The sequence below is a fragment of the Pomacea canaliculata genome, linkage group LG7, assembly GCF_003073045.1.
Source record: "Pomacea canaliculata isolate SZHN2017 linkage group LG7, ASM307304v1, whole genome shotgun sequence".
NCBI lineage: Eukaryota > Metazoa > Mollusca > Gastropoda > Architaenioglossa > Ampullariidae > Pomacea > Pomacea canaliculata.
In genome coordinates this window covers 25586565-25603177 of record NC_037596.1, presented here as the reverse complement: position 1 = coordinate 25603177, position 16613 = coordinate 25586565, and the positions used below count along the sequence as shown (strand labels likewise).

The 16613-nt window shown below is 40.8% G+C and overlaps 2 protein-coding genes across 2 annotated transcripts in view; both read left to right on the top strand.

Annotated features, from left to right (window-relative positions):
- LOC112567687 (cell adhesion molecule-related/down-regulated by oncogenes-like) overlaps nt 1-16613 on the top strand; it is a 206065-nt gene that overhangs the window by 80813 nt on the left and 108639 nt on the right. The gene's annotated exons all lie outside the window — the stretch shown is intronic.
- LOC112567688 (putative nuclease HARBI1) lies at nt 1730-3888 on the top strand. Its single transcript, XM_025244434.1, has 3 exons — nt 1730-2407; nt 2807-3335; nt 3664-3888. Exons 1-2 carry the CDS (start codon nt 1880-1882, stop codon nt 3332-3334), a joined length of 1056 nt encoding a protein of 351 aa, XP_025100219.1. The 5' UTR covers nt 1730-1879; the 3' UTR covers nt 3335; nt 3664-3888.

Below are 16613 nucleotides of genomic sequence, written 5' to 3'. Positions count from 1 at the left end.
CACACTAAGGAGGAAGATTTTTTTTCTCTCTTTTGATGGTTGAGTGGGGTGAGAAGGAGGGAGAAGAAAAGGGAAGGATACTCCACCTAAACGCACGGTGTGACCTGGCAGCATTTCCCGTCACGGGCCATTCAGTTGTGTCCACAGTTAATGAGATCAACCCCTGCTGTTACAAGCCATCACGCATGTGCAAATCCACTCGCCCCACCCCTACCCTACAGGCGCCATTTATTTGCGGGAGTCGCCGCTTAGTCTGATTTGTGAATAATAATTATCATCGTACGGGTAAAGAGGGCGACGACAAACTTTTCGACCCTCAGGAATGTTCCTGCATATTTAAAAAAATAAAAACGCAGCGGTAAGCTAAGAGGGAAGAGCACTCTAAGGGACGTGCCAAGCTGCGATGGGACCAGGGTGAGTGTGGGGTCGGGTGGGGATAGGGGTGGGGAAAGTTGGGTAGACGATTGTCCGCGTGGTTGACAAACAGCCATTTCTCAGTGTCAGCCGACAGGGGGCCAACGGCTTCGGCCTTGATAGGCGCAGTTCAACTCAGGTTTTATTTTGTTACAGGGCATGGGGTTTAAAAAAAGGAGAGAGGCGTCTTCTGTATGATTTTTGTATCAAACAAACATCGAGGTGTGTGGTTAAATGTCGCGCCGGTTCGCCCGCCACTCCTGACTGGCGCATTTCATTCCGTGTCAGGAAAATTTAACCGATGCTGGTTTTTGAAAGTTTGAAAAGGCGTTTCCAAAATATACCACTCAAAAAAAAAAAAAAAAAAAAAAGAAAAAGGGCGCAATTTCTCGAGGGTTTAATTAACTCATTCGTGACGACTTGAAGGACCTGAACCGTAGAGTTTGCTGCTTACCAACTGCATCAATTTTTTTTGAAAAATCGTTAAAAGTATCTACTGATAAAAGTTGAGAACCATGATTTTAAAACACAGAATAAGTTATTTACAGCATTACTTACCTACAGTTTATTTCTTAGGTAGCGTGATGATGAAAAGAAACGTTTCAGCTGATTGTGGTTTAAAAAAAATAGGGCAACAGAAAAGTTTTATTTTTTTTTTTTTAGGTCAATAAGCTATAAAAAATTAGCTTACTGTTTATGATTAAACAAAATTGCACTGCTTCCATTAGCCTGGATAGTGCAACATGCTTGATCAAATGTGTAGATTGTCTGAAGTCAAGGATGGCTCAATATTATACGTGTATTTACTTTCTATTTTTTATCACATGTAAGAATATCAATTATGAACTAAAATATTGTAGTATAATATTCAGTCAAGTTCATATTAATAATCCGTGGGGATCCGTGGAGGATACCAGGATTGTCGGGCGACTGCAAGGTATTTTTTTTTTCCTTTTACTGTGGAAGGTGGATGGGAGGAAAGGAATCGAACCCTTTACGTCTCCTCCCACTTCACCTAGTCTTACACATAATTTTCCATCCCTGCACCTTAATGACTTAAAATTTGTTGCATACCTGAAGGTAAGCACACTTTCTCAGGTACACTTTGAAAGGTTATCGCAGCTCATTATTTTTTTTCTCTCCCTCTCATTTTATTTTTATTTTTTTATTTATTTATTTTGCATCATGACCAACAAACCGTGAGACTGTCTCCAAAGCAGTTGTCGCGTTTGACGCGAGCATTGCCAGCTGTCGCGAGCGATGTCGATAAAACGTGTTCGCGACCAGGGCTTGTATTCATGGACGTCGGTTAAGCCTTAACCGATACCGGTCACGTGACTAATCGTCGGTTAGCGCGAACACGGCGTATTCATGGACCCGAATTTCGCTAACCGATGACCTATAACCGACGCTAAACTTAAAGGTGGTGACCCCCGCCGTTAAATCGCGAAACCGACGATTAAAGATGGCGGCGATTATTTTGTTCAGAGCAAGGCAGAGGCGTGTTTTGAGGAGAGAGAGAGTTTTTCGCGATAGAACTAACCCTATCGATAAGTATGATGATGTGGAACTGTTGTGCAAGTTCAGATTTAGCAGACAACACATTCTGGGCCTCACAGATGTCGTTGAAAACCAACTTATACATGTGAACCGCATGGGTGCTCTTCCTCCAGTGCTACAAGTGTGCTTAGCACTGAGGTTTTATGCCACAGGCAGTTTTCAAGATGTGTGCGGAGAATTATTGAATGTGAGCCAACCTACAGCATCAAGGACTATCAGTGCCGTGACACAAGCTCTGCTCAGTCTTGTACCACAGGGGATTCGTTTTCCGAATCAAGACGAGGCAGAGCTTCAGAAAGCAAAATTTTATGGAATAGCACGATTCCCTGGCGTCTTTGGGTGTGTGGATGGAACTCACATTCCAATCCAAAGTCCACCCGAAAACGAGCACGAGTATGTAAATAGGAAGAATGTACATTCCATTAATGTGCAAGTGAGTACAATTAATTTTTTTCCCTTAAAATTTCATTGGCTTTTCATTGTTGTCAGGATAATTTTTTGTTGTTGTTTTTTTTTTTTTTGCTGTGCGAACAGATAACAACTTTAAGAATATTCCTGTAGTCTTATTTTTAGTCACCACTTTGTCAGGATTTTTATATAATGCATTTTACATTCCAGTCATATTTTTTTACTTGGTTTCCAACACATATCCGTTCAACCATCAGCATAATAAGACTTAAGCATAAATAGAAATTATGAAAGAAAAGAAAAAAATTAATGGTAACATTTTTTTATTTACATCGGGTAAATTAGATCCCATATCACAAAAGTAAGTAATCAGCTAGGTTTTAGAGTTAAGATTTGTAACAGAATATTTTTTGTTATGTTGCAGGTAATCTGTGATGGGGACATGATATTTATTGATGTTGTTGCAAAGTGGCCTGGCAGTGTGCATGATGCCAGGGTCCTAAAGGAATCTGGGATCTTTAATGCCATGGAGCAAGTAAATCAGCCTGTCAGAGGATACCTCCTTGGTGATTCTGGCTACATGCTTAGAACGTGGCTGCTAACACCAATCCTAAATCCCTTGACTAGGTCAGAGCAGCAGTACAATAATAGTCACACCTCCACACGTTCCACTGTGGAGCGTGCCATTGGAGTATGCAAGAGGAGATGGAGCTGCCTTAGAAAGCTTCGATTATCACCTGCAAAGGCCTGTGATGTGATAACTGTATGTTTTATGTTGCACAACCGTGCTCGGCGGCTCAATCTCCCTGAGCCTTATGATGATGAGAGCAATAATGATAACTCTTCAGATGACGAAGATGATGATGATAATGGCAACCTACATGCATCTGAACGGGCACGCACAGCTGCAGGAAAAGCCGAAAGACAGAGAGTGATCAACACGTACTTTTAAGGTACTCACATATATACACCACTGCACCACACTGATAAAATGAAACAAAAATAATTGACAGTACAGTAATTTTTATTCAGAACTTGCAGATGTACTTGCACCTGTGGTGTCACCAATTTTCATCCTTTGCTTGAGGTCCAATATTTTTAGTTTTACCAGTTCAGTGCTATACCTGTTTAGTGTTATACAGGACTCCAAATATTCCGACATTAAAGGGGATTCTTCAGTTCCTGTTCGTTGTCTTTTCTCTTTCTGGAGCAGCTGTTGTTTTTTAGGTCTATACTGCTTTGCTTTGTCTTTTGCATTCTCCTGTGATGGCGGTTCCACAGGTGCCTGGCATGATGGGATCTGTGCCTCAACATCATTCAGTGGTTGCACCTCAACTGCTTGCAATACTTCTGGAGACTCTGCAAGAAAACAGTTGCAATGGGAAATGTAATTCTGTAAACTCTAAAAATGCAACAAAAGACAATGTTTGTGGACAAAAAAGAAAGCTGTGCAGAAAAGTGCAAAATTTGTTACTTGTGTTACAATTAAAAAAGCCTAATACTGTATCAATAGTGATAATGATGAACTTAATGTAACATGTTTTTATTACAAAATAGATTTGTGAAAGAACTTATATAATTTCAGTTAAATGACAGGTAATAAACATTTCTATGTGAAATTCACAAATCAATGTTTTTAAAATTTAAAGTAACTTAGCAAAAAAAATCACTTTTAAAACTTTTACAGTTGGGGTGGAGAGTTTAGCAGGTACAATCAGATCAAAACCATCACTTTTGAATTTACTTTCTATGGTAGCCTTCCCATTTAATCACATCTGTGCTAAAGTCTTTTTTTTTTAAAGTGTTTGCATGTCTCATAGCCACAGACTTCTACTGTTCTGCACTGTATATATGCCTATGGTCTCACTTGGAAAAGGGTCCAACAGAGTCACAGTGTTGCTTCCTGGATTTTCCAGTATGGTCTCATTAAGGACTGCAATAAATGTGTACATGTTATGTCATTAGCAAGACCACAATTTTTCAGTTTGTAACACTTGGATGCATTGTTGATTAAAGTGAAAAAGGGGATTTCATGAAACAAATATTTGTAATTATTGTTGTTTACTACTTTTTGCCATTTATGAAATAGATGGATAAATGGAAACTGTCTTTTTTTAAAAGTTGTCCCAAGTGATTGCTAAGTGGTTTTCGTCCAACCACAGCACAAGTACAAAGTATAAATGTTTACATGCACATTGATGTGTACTTAAAGCGGTATATAGTTATATTTAAAGTAACCACATGAGAAACATCAAGTAACAAAAATTTAAACTGACACCTACAATCCTTACCATCACCTACATTGTAAACAACTCCCACAGGCTCAAAAGGAATTTTGTAGAGAACTCTTTCCCATATTCCCCATATAACCCCAGTGTGTACAATCTGTACAGTTGTCACAAGAAATTGCAGACTATGAATAGTCATCATCATCACCAGTCTACAGGTTCATGAATGAAACAACAAAGGCAACAGCTCAGCGAACGTTTAACTAATGTTGATAGCACAAAGTCCTGTAATTTAACTCTTTTAATAGTAAAAGATACTCACATGATTCACTGCATGCAAATGTATGTCTGTCTTTGTATATATCATGCCCACCACCTGTTTACACCGGAAAAAAGTACTGTAAATGCAAAAGAATTTCACTGCCTGTCAAGCCTATTTTTTTTAAAAACAATTTAAACTTAAGAAATAAATGCATAAAGAAATAAATTCACAAGTTTCCTTGATCAGTAATTTATTGAATTGGAGAACCCATCACCTGTAGCCTATATCACTTCTGTGTTGACGAGAAAGTTTGTCCTTTGTTCGGCATTGGTAAAGACACTTTCTATATGATCATTGGGAATAATGGTTCGCAAAAGATAAAAATGCACATCATAAAAATACAAGCTGCCGTACTATTTCCCCCTCTCAGTGAATCTATACTGTGCTATGTTTGAAACAACACGTGTACATTTGCAAGTTTACTCACCTCTCACTCCCTTGACCAGTTCTGTATCTTTCCCCACAATGGCATCGAGGATGTCATCATAGGGTTTTGCAATGACCCCTCCATTTCCTGTTTTTTCTCTTGCAGAAGCTCGAGCTCTATGCTCTCTCTTTAAATTATAAAATTTTTCACGCACCTCGTCGCTGGTGCGTGTTGAGGTTCCCAAAGAGGAAACTTTTTCGGCAATCATCTGCCACACTTTATTTTGTCCTTATTGACAAATCGAGCAAATACTTGACATAATGGTACGCTTATTTTCTAAAATATTTTCCAGCATAACCATCACTTCGCGATGGGAAAAATTTGATTTACGCATTTTCTTCTGGGACGCCATGTTTGAACTGATTCGGGGATCTGTAAACGCATGCGCAGTGACGGGGATATCCCAAGTGCCTAAAATAGACCGTCGGTTTAGTAACCCAGCATGCTTTCTTGCCCATGAATGTGCCGCTAGTTCTAACGTCGGTTAGGATTTAACCGTTGGTTCCCTAACCAACGGTCGTTAACTTTAACGTCGATGATTTAACCGACGTCCATGAATACAAGCCCAGGATCCGTCTGCTACCCCGGGTGGACTGTTGTCTTTGAAGATTAACCTTGTCACACCGCGGAAACGTGAGTGGCTGGGAGCAAGCTGTTAAAGAAGGGGACAGAAATGCGACACGTCGCTGAAGAAAGGTGTCAGATTTGTTGTCAGATGTTAGCAAAGATGTTTGAAGCTGTTTTTTTTTAATTTTTTGAAAAGCATGCAAACCACGGCAGGTTATCGGGGTAGGGAAGCGTGACGTAACTGGAGAAAAAGAAGAAGGAGATAGAGAGTGTGTGTATGTGTGTTTGTTTGGGTTGGTTTAACAGCTTTGCGATGCTCTATCAGTTTATCACTCAACTACGAATAACTTGGGGGAAGAAAACCTTCCTGTTACCCACCTTTCAAATAACTTTACTCGTTAAAATGCATGAAAGAAAAACTATTCCCTTAACAGGTCTTACAAAGTGAAGAGATATTTTGTCGGGTTTTCTCCCCCTGCTCCCTTTTTTTTTTTCAAACGACTAAGTAGACACGCTCACAAACTATTGTCAAGACTATACAGTAAATGGGACACCCGGGGCAATATGCTAATTAGTCCTCCATCAGCCTTTCGGTCGAACAGGAGAGGGAATAAAAAATAAATAAATAATGAAAAAAAAAGGAAAGGAGAATATAAGTCTGTAAACTTTTTTTCCCAGCGATTTGTCCGTTAAAGTTGGTCAACAGTCTTTCACACCTTCCACTGTAGCCAGTCTATCGCGATGCTAGCTATCATCGACTACAATTTTTTTTTTTTATTAAAGCATAATGCAACATAGAAAACACAACGAAATTTAAATAACACGGAGCTACAACATTAAGTGAGTTATCTCCCTCTTTATTATTGCGAAAGTGTTTTGTAACTTTTGCTGAGATTGTCTCGCTCCTTGCTTTGCATGGTGTTAACGAAGAAGAAACGGTGGTGGTGGTGGTGTGGAGAAGTGGGGTGTAATAGAAGAATAGGAACAGCACCATCATCAACTAGAGACAACGACTAGTCGGGATTTCCTCCTTCATTTCTACAACACCTACCACCTGCATTCCTAGGCTCACCGTCGACTGCACGGAAATGGAGGTTGACTTCTGCAACGAGGAGGGAGTGTTCTGGCACAGCCGAGACGAACAGACGGGGGTTAGGTGGGGTGGTATTCTTTCCACCCCACCCCTATTACTACCCAAAATTCAGCCAATCTATTTTCGTCTTCAGATTTTTGACACATTTCGCTAGCGAGAAGAATGCCATCAAATCGGCATTAGCTGGCAACACCCCTTCGCCAACAAAAAGTCAGTCACCTCCCCTTCTTCCACCATTCTCTCCCCTCCCCACCCCAACTCTTGGCCACTGCCTCCCATCGCACAGGCAAAGATTATGTACGGCCTTCTCTGACAGGCTAACTGGTTCATACTGTTTTGTGAGACATTAGTATCTTTGTTGGTGGTCTCCCGCTCTTTCTCTCTTTCTGCACTTCCATCCTTCCCCCATTCACTTCTGCTTCGCTCGTGACTCGTTTCTTTTCGTCTGGAACCGAGCCCCTGAGCGGACTCTGAGGTAGGTCCTTTCAGAACAGGTCCCCATTCTGCCTTCAGATTTTCCAGAAGCGGGAGGGTCTGTTAAATAGCGTTGTGGTTTCTGTTTTATGATTGGCATTATTAGAGAGCTTCGGGCCGAGGTTGTGCCGGGTGGAGGGAAGTGGGGAATGGAGGTCAGAGGGCATTGTCTGGAACAGGCTGCCAGGATCGTGTCTTGGGGTCTGTTGAGATGGGTGAGGCGGGTGTTTTGGGTCGTGTCCAATGAGTGCCAGAGAGAAAGTGTGTGCACTTTCTTCCCCACATGTTGCGCGGGTTAGATGGGAGAGTCGAGAGCTTTCGGGGAAATATTTATTCGAAATTATTTGAGCGTGTGTTGTGCACTGATATATTTGGTAAACTTTGGCTAATGGCTTTTTCGTCGACTGGTAGCCTAGACGCTGAAGAATGCGTTCGATTTGGAGGAGATTCATTTTATGATGAGGAAATAATGATGATGATGATGATGATGATGATGATGATGATGATGATGAAGAAGAAAATTCTTAAAGCTCTCCTTTAGTTTTTTTGTAATCTCGTATTATTTTCAGACATTCTTGTATATGGCTTGCTCGAATCTCGACGAAATATAAGGAAAAATACTTGAATCCAGCTGAGGTATGACAAGCACATTCGTATGATCACGTGACGTATACCAAGAGCTCAACATATAACACATGCCTGATGTGTGTCGAACACGTGACATAAAGCATGTTCTGTGACAAAAAGTGATGTTTAAGCTCATGAAACAGGTGACGTATAGCAAACACACACCGTGTGACAAACACGACAAAAGCACGCCACATGAGAAACACATGATATATAATAAACATTAGCTCCAGCTGTGTCGTGACACCTTTGTGACCTATGACAAGCTCATGGCGTAAATAACCCAGATAGCATGCAAACGTTTTAAAAACGTTTTAAAAACGTTTTAAAATGTTTACATAAAACGTTTTAAAAATGTTTGCAGAAAACGTTTTTAAAACGTTTATCATGCCCATCAAACTAATGTTTTTAAAACGTTTTCTGCAAACATTTTTATAACGTTTTTAAAACGTTTTTAAAATGTTTTTTAAACCTAATTTAAATGTTTCGCATGACACGTTTTTAAAACGTTTTTAAAATGTTTTTAAACTAATTTAAATGTTCCACATTTCCCACATACTTTCTGCAGTTTCACTTTAAACATGGCAAAAAGGATGTACAGAGAAGATTTTCATTTGTTTTAATTAAAACATATTTCGTGTTGTTGGGAATAAACCCAGGAGACATTTACATTATACAATAGCAAGTACAAAATGGTGACCATTTGTGATAAAAATGAATAAATGATACCCAAAAAAGAGAAAAAAGAATATGAATTAATTAAACACCGACAAATCAATGCATAGGATTTTTTCTTAAATTAATACTTTTAAATATTTCAATTTCAAATACTTAAAGGTGAGGTGGTGCGGCACTGTGCTCCGTGCAGAGTGCCAAGGAACTAAAACTAAACTTAGAGACCTTTAGATTTACAAAAAAACAGTGAATTGTAAATACAATTGGATGATGTACAAAATACACCAAAAAGTACAGTTACCCTGTTGTAGATAACAACATGCACATTATCATCTCTACCCTTCTACAAGGGACATATCATTCCAATTAATTAATAATATGAGAATTTCCATACCGTAAAATAAGGCTGAACAATTAAAAGTTCATGTATGTCTGGTAAAGCGGCTTTACGAAAAATGCACTTAGAACACTATCAGATCCACATGCCTTCATTTTAACATACTAAAACCTTCTTATATGTAATTATTAGATATCTCAAATATGAGACATTGTTGCTAAATTTCAGCAAGCGTCCCAATTAGGGTCAAGAGTGGCTTGGTGATAAGCCTGATGTTCCTTATGCAGCAAAGTTAGGCATACATGCCAGTGTAGAGGAGTAAAAGGAGGCAAAAGCACAGAAGTGTTATATGTGGGAGACAGCTCTTGAGCGTGGGGGAGAGCCAGTGACAAAGGACTGTCAGGACTGCCTGCTGTTGCCGTTGGAAGCGAATGGCTATGTGACCAGTACTGGCATTCGGCGGCTGTAGGTGGCATTGCAGTCATCGTAGACATTACGTGTATATCTCTAGACTTCTCTGTCGCTGGGAGAGGAGTCGTCGCTCTCTGATGCGGATGGCAGCTGGGTTGGAAGGACGACGGACAGGTGGAACAGCACTGTCTGCTGAAGCATTGGTCTCCACTCTGTGATGCACTAACTTTATCGGAAGCCTCCATACACCCACGGTTCTTCCGTACAGCTTCTGCAGATAGCAAAAATGGGATTTGTAGATTAAAGAAGGGCTACAGGTTTATAGATTAAAGATGGACTAAAGAAGTCTCACACTATACATATTGTTTCAGTTTTATGGTGCTTATGCTTGTTCCCCATGTCTTTCCGTTTTTACGCTAGTTTCACCCATAGAAGCACAATTAATACTGACAAGAGCTACAAATAATTTTAAACTGTAGAGCTAGCAATGAAAAATGTCAATTCATGTTATACAAAAATAAGCACTTAGATCTGCACTTCTCTTTTTTGTCAAAGTATGTGTAGACAATATATCATATATCTATACCTTTACTAATAATATACACTAACATGTATACATCATCACTTACTGTAGATCATGGCCTGCACCTTCAGTCCCTTGAAAGCACACATCTCTCCCTTTTGTCCTTTCCAGTTATAGTTCCGAGCAACCATGTCGGTCAGGAGTCGCCGCAAGATTCTTTTCGCACAATCCTTTGCATTCGTTGCAGGAGAGGCTTTTGATTTGCAAATCATTAGAACACAAGAAACATATCTGTCAAAAGTAGGCCACACATCATAAACAAGAAAGGGTGTAGTGAAAATATACATGGCTTTAATTATTTACAATTCAAGGGCCATACAAAAATTATAAACTGAAAACTTTCACAAAAAGCTGACATTTAATGTTTCCTTCCCCAATAACCATAAAGTTTATGAGGCTGAAACCCTTTGAAACTGGATTTAAAATTTGACTTATTGTGTTCCACACTATATATGTATGATAGATTGACAAGAACTGATCATTCTCAAATGAATTCCCTATAAAAACATAAGTTTTTCAAAAATGTCAAGCTATGCTTGAAAATTCCCCTAAATTATTACAGATTATCATTTCAATCATGGCTTTAACAATGACATCTGCTTTACTTACGAGTAATTCATGAAAGGAATCATCATCAAGGCGTCCATCCAGTTCCAACAGCTCTTGCTGTGTTCTAATTGGAAGGATCAAATCTTCTGGCAACATTCAGGCATCCTTTGCTGGAGCAGGCTGGTCTTTGCTTATCAGTGAATGAATCACCATATCTTTTACTTCCTGTAGCATCACTTTCAATTCTTTGTCTTGTTTCAGAATGAGCCAGGCAAATGCTGCAACAGTATGAACATAGCACTGTGAGCAAAAGTGGACAATTAAATTTTATAGGTGAATGAAGCCAATCAACGGTGATTTGGGAGGCAGTAAGAAACTTGTATAACCAACACTATGTTCAACTTCAGATTGTGAATGGAATTAAATAGGCAAAACAAAAAGCAAGAAAAGTAACCCATAATATAAAATTGTCTGAATTACCTTCATTAGACACTCTCTGGGTACCGCCTTTTACTGCTGCAGTTGTGAGGTCTGTCCCCTCTTGTACTCCTTGCTGAGTCACTACGTTGGTCACTGGGGTGCTCACGTCGTGGGGGCAATATTCTGGTGGTTAGTGCATTTACCTGTGGGCATAAACGCTTGTTTCCACTTGTGGTTGCAATGAGTCTGGCAATGGTCCTGCTGGCACTGCTAGTTGCACTGATTTCCATCTAAAGTCGTCTTCTTCCTCCTCGTCTGGGCTCTCTAGCCCTAACCTAATTAACAAGCATACCTATTAATAAGTGTGCAGTGAAATGACAATTATGAAAATTTAAGAATTTCTGGAGTAAAAGATTTAAGAAATAAAATAATAAATAATTCCTAGGCTATACCTATCATAATATCAATATTACCCTCATGAAAAATTGAAATGAACTACTGAAATCTGTACTGATCTTGTAAGTTGTTCTCCAAACCACAGGATTCCCTAATCCCTGTCATTCTATAACTCAAACAAGACACAATGTGACTACTTGTTTCTCTTCCTCTTCCGATCTTTTCAACCTTTAGTGCTGTCATCATCTGTTGTATCCAAGTTTGATGTATACTGGCTGTTATCCACTTTTTGTCTGGCAACCAAATACTCATCTGAAAGGGTTATTATTTTGTGAAGTTATACTAAACATCGAGAACAATATGAATTTCACATGACAAAATCAGTTAACTGTCTGTTCGCTGAGATGTTAATGGTCATGTGGCTGTATGTTCCAGTCTGTAACCACAATAAACCCTAAGCAAGGTCTGCGTGGACTAAAGACACTAACACTACCTTAAAACCTTTTACAAAATAAATATGAACAATACTTTTAAACTTTATCAAGAGACTGACCACAAAAATATTAACCAGGCTGATGAAGTCATCAAACATCTAATCTCTATAATATACATATATATGACAATGAGTAAAAAAGTATAAAAGTACCCTTTGAACCCAAAATGCAAACAGCTTGAAGAGTCCAGGTATGTCTATCTGGCAGAGCTCCCTCCTTAAGGTGTTTTGTCAGCTCACTTGGTGGCCAGTATGCTAACCGTTTAGCGTGCTGAAAAATAAACAATCCTCTATGAACTCTTACCAGGGAGGCTAACTGTGTGTCTTTATGGGAGTGTTGGACGTTTGACTTCATCTGTCATATTTCCGTCAGAGATTATGACTGCATATATTTTTATACACTGTTATACTCAAGGAACTATGGTAAATACAGGGAGGATAGCATGAATCTTGTTCAGCTGAGATATGATTGTACTGACTGCAGTTTGCTTCTGTGGCATGCAATGTTATAATGTCACGTTATTTAATGTTATTAAAAACTCTATCATCCTTAATGTAAATGTTAAGAACATGTAACACAAATTTACACCATAATGAGAAATGATTACACAATACCAGTGGTACCATTTCAGCCATAGATAACGGTTTAGCAATGAATTCAAGCAAGCAGTTATTACAGGATGCTTTTGTCGCAACAAGGCAAGAAGTACTGAAAGTGAACTGTTGGAAATGTTAAATGTTGCGACCCAATATGCCAACTGTGTGGCCAAATCTGTATCTGTTTCACTGTCGCTGTCTGAAGATATCGCTGAATCAAACTGATCATCAATATAATCTTCAAATTCACTAAAATTAGATTTCACAACATCATCATCATCATCATCATTATTTTCATCCAAATTGTATTTAGTCGGTAAATATTGCTGGCGTGATGTTATCGCTGAGAGTTCTGGTGTCTGCTGCTTCGGACTGTTATTAATTTGACTCTGTAGATCTAAAACTGTGAGCACCTTCTCTACGACAGTGGATCGTGAATGTTTGTATCAGTGTGTATTGAATACATCTTTCTTCTTTCAGTTCTGCCAACGCTGCTTCTACAAGTTTTATTAACTTTTCTCCGCTTCGTCCAGTAGGACGACATGATGTGAACTATCAGCTGCCTTAACGTATTAGAATATTAGATTATGTACGAGCGCTCAATTCAGAAAGTAAACTTTGACACATCACACCCAATAAGCAGACATTAACTGTGTGTTGTACTAGAACACGGTATATAGCGTTTTATAATTAAGAACCCGCAGTACGTGTGTGGTAAACAAAGAGAAAAGATTACAACCTTGGTTTTCAAACATACAGTACATCAGCAGAGAAAATGTCGCGCCGCGTGGAATCATGGGAGTACGTGCATCCACAAGAAGAATAGCAAATATTTAGTTACGTAGCATTGATGTTTTAAAAACTGCAATGACTTTAAACTATCAAACCTAATCATAAGACAAATATAACAAAGTCTTTAAAAATGCTTTTTTGTAAGGATTTTCAGTATCTACACCGTGGACTGGCTCTAAAATTCCGTAGGAAAAGCGAAAGCCGGCAAATCAAATAGTGACGTCTTATAAAAAATTACGTCATGACGCGCAGCCATAAAGGTTAACATTGTAAATGTTTATAAAACATTTATTTAACATTTTTGTTTTAAATGTTTTATTTTAAAACATTTTAAAAATGTTTTTAAAATGTTTTACTGAAAAATGTTTTTTTGGTAAACGTTTTTCAAATGTTTTTAAAATGTTTCATCTAACACGTAAACCTTATTACAACCATGTAAACGTTTTTAAAAGGTTTTTAAAATGTTTTCATGCTATCTGGGAACAACACATAAAAACATTTGATTTGTATCAAACAGGCAAAACGCATACCTAGCGAGACAAATATGGCGATTGTGGTATAAGAAACACGTGACAGCAGCGAATATACGCCGTATAGTTTATAGTATAGTTTATAGACATACGCTGTATGACAAGCCCATGACATATGTCATATGACAACCTCATGGCATACGTCATAGGACAACCTCACGACATACGTCATATTACAAGCTCATGAAATACGCCTAAATGGCAAGCACATGACGTATTACAAACATGACGTGATGTACAACTCCAACATGACGACTAAACAAACGTGACGTTTCCCATATGTCGTAAAACAAACATTGCGTCGAACAAACGTGACGTTTCATATACGTCGTAAAAGTAACATATTGCGTAGAACAAACGTGACGTTTAGCACATGTATGACCAGCAAAAGACATGAAAATAGCTCGACCACATAACAAACATCATGTCGAACTATTAGTCATCAACCAACAATAACCACGCCTCGGATCAGCCCCATCGGGTGGAGTACCCCTACTGCACCCGTAGCACCATCAGTTACGTGGCCGAGGATGCGGATGCAGGGAAATGCATCTGTAGGCGGGGAGCTAGTTCGGGTTATCGCACCACATGCACAAAACATGGCTCCCGGTGGGCAACGCGCCGGACACAGCATCCCCAGGATCAGCGAAAATTGCATGAGCGGGGGGAAGATGGGGAGGTGGGAGGTACCCGCCTGCTGCGCCGCACACTTCCTGGTCTGGTGCGCGCTCCCACCTCACACACAGGTGTGCGTGCGCCGGCTACTGCTTGAGCTAGCTGCATCGGGTGCACGTGCCAGACATGGCGGGTCGGGAGGCTTGACAGACGTTCTTAGGAAAAGCCCTGGAGGACGGTGGTGATGATAGAGATGGAGTGGGGAGGGGTAGTCGGGGGGACTCGAGGTGCTGAAACTGTTTTTGAGCCAGCAGACCTCTCTTTTCCGTCCGTTCGCACCTTATCAGGTGTTTGTTGTCGAGGGTCGTGAGAGTCCCTGTTGTTGTTGCTGAATGTAGACAGAGGGCAGATGGGACAAGCAGAAGTGAGTCACGTGGGGTGGGTGAAGTATGTCGTAGGAGAGGTTGTTGTTGGTGGTGGTGGTGGGGGAATGGGCGTGCAAAAACATGGGTTGCAAGCACTGGGTTCGTTACCGAAACTTTTTTAAAATGCGCGTGTATGCCTACATACTTGTAGTTACCTTTAGCGCTATCGTTGTGAACATTATTATCATTCTCATCTCTGGAAAAATTTATTTCCTTCTCGGAAAATAGTTATCTAATCCAGTTTGTTAAAAACCCATCATCATGAACAACAGCCTCATCATCGTCGTCGTCATCATCATCTTCATCATAGCAGCAGCAGTGGCTATCAAATGCCTAAAATAGTTATCGAGGGTAAATATAAACATAACAATGCTGCGTATATCAAGTTTTAAATATGTTACATCACACCAAACCACCTCCCGTGTTGCGCACCACATTGTTAGCTGCCGATGTGTCACCCAGCAGACGGAGAGGGAGGGAGAGTAGTGGATATGTAGGGGTTGTGTTGGGGTGGTGGAGGAGGGGAAGTGTAAGGGCGTGGCAGGGTGTGAGCAGACAGACTACGGCAGACTCTCAGTTGACAACAAACACCTTGTCGCCCTCCATCACTCCCCCACCCCTCGTTGCACGGGTGGGGGTGGGTAGAAAGAGAAGAGTGAAACCCGGCATCATCGGCTTTGAACACCTGGCGGCAGAAGAGCCCTCCTGAAAACCCTCTCTGCAGCCTTATTAGCTCTGCTTCCTGCAAAGTGTTGGAACTAAAGAGGTTGGAATAGAAAAAAAAATCTCATTCAGACCGGAAGTGGCTGGAAACCCTTGGCTGACGTTGACATCTTGGAGTGACGAGAGGCCAGAATGGAGGTTACCCACCCTCCTCCTTCTCTCTTGCACATCACCGATGATGGAGATGCATATGGGCGGACGGAGATGACCTTTTGAACCGCTCGGTCCCGGTGACAGGAGGTGCCAACGGATCTCAGCTACCCTCCACACCACCACCTCCATCCCGACTCCAGCTTCTGGGTTCTCTTAGGGATCAGGAATGGCAGGCACGGCATGTCGGGAGGATTTCGTCCTGACCGGTCCCCCTGGTGTCAAGCTCGGCCACTACGTTCCACTGTCCACATGACTTCAAGCGAGGGTCAGGGGGCACGGCGAGCCGAGCGAGACTCGCTGCCGCGGAGCGTGGAAGGACCGCCAGGCGTCTGTCGATATGGTGGCCAGACGCAGACAAAAATCTACATTTTCAATCTTGAGCTGTCGGGCAAGTGTTTCAGCTGATGCAAGGACGATGGACACTGCGAGGTGGAGCAGCACTGACAGGCTTAATAGAAGCTTGAACTATTGACTAGCAACTTCCGGTTTCTATGTTTCGAACAAAAATTGTTTTTATTACGAGAGATCCTCACCCCAACCCCGGCCTCTCTATTGAAAGGCCACAGGGAGAGGCTTGTACATTCACAACCACTAAGTAAAGACCGCATGTACTCATCATCTCCCTCTGCAGCAAGAGCAATGGGGGGAAAAAACATAAGAGGATGGGTAAGTCTGAAAAGCGACACCTGCTGCCTGCAGGACCGATAACTCCCTGGCTGGAGCATGAGAAGCGCGCCCCCTACAGGAGCCGGACAGCAGGGCTTCCAGCTGCAACCCTGACGCACTGGCTTCCT

Excerpts from the sequence above, each read along its gene's own strand:
- LOC112567688 (XM_025244434.1), top strand. The coding sequence starts at position 1,880 with ATGGCGGCGATTATTTTGTTCAGAGCAAGGCAGAGGCGTGTTTTGAGG. Across the intron at positions 2,408-2,806 it reads TACATTCCATTAATGTGCAA|GTAATCTGTGATGGGGACAT; the intron begins GTGAGTACAATT and ends GTTATGTTGCAG.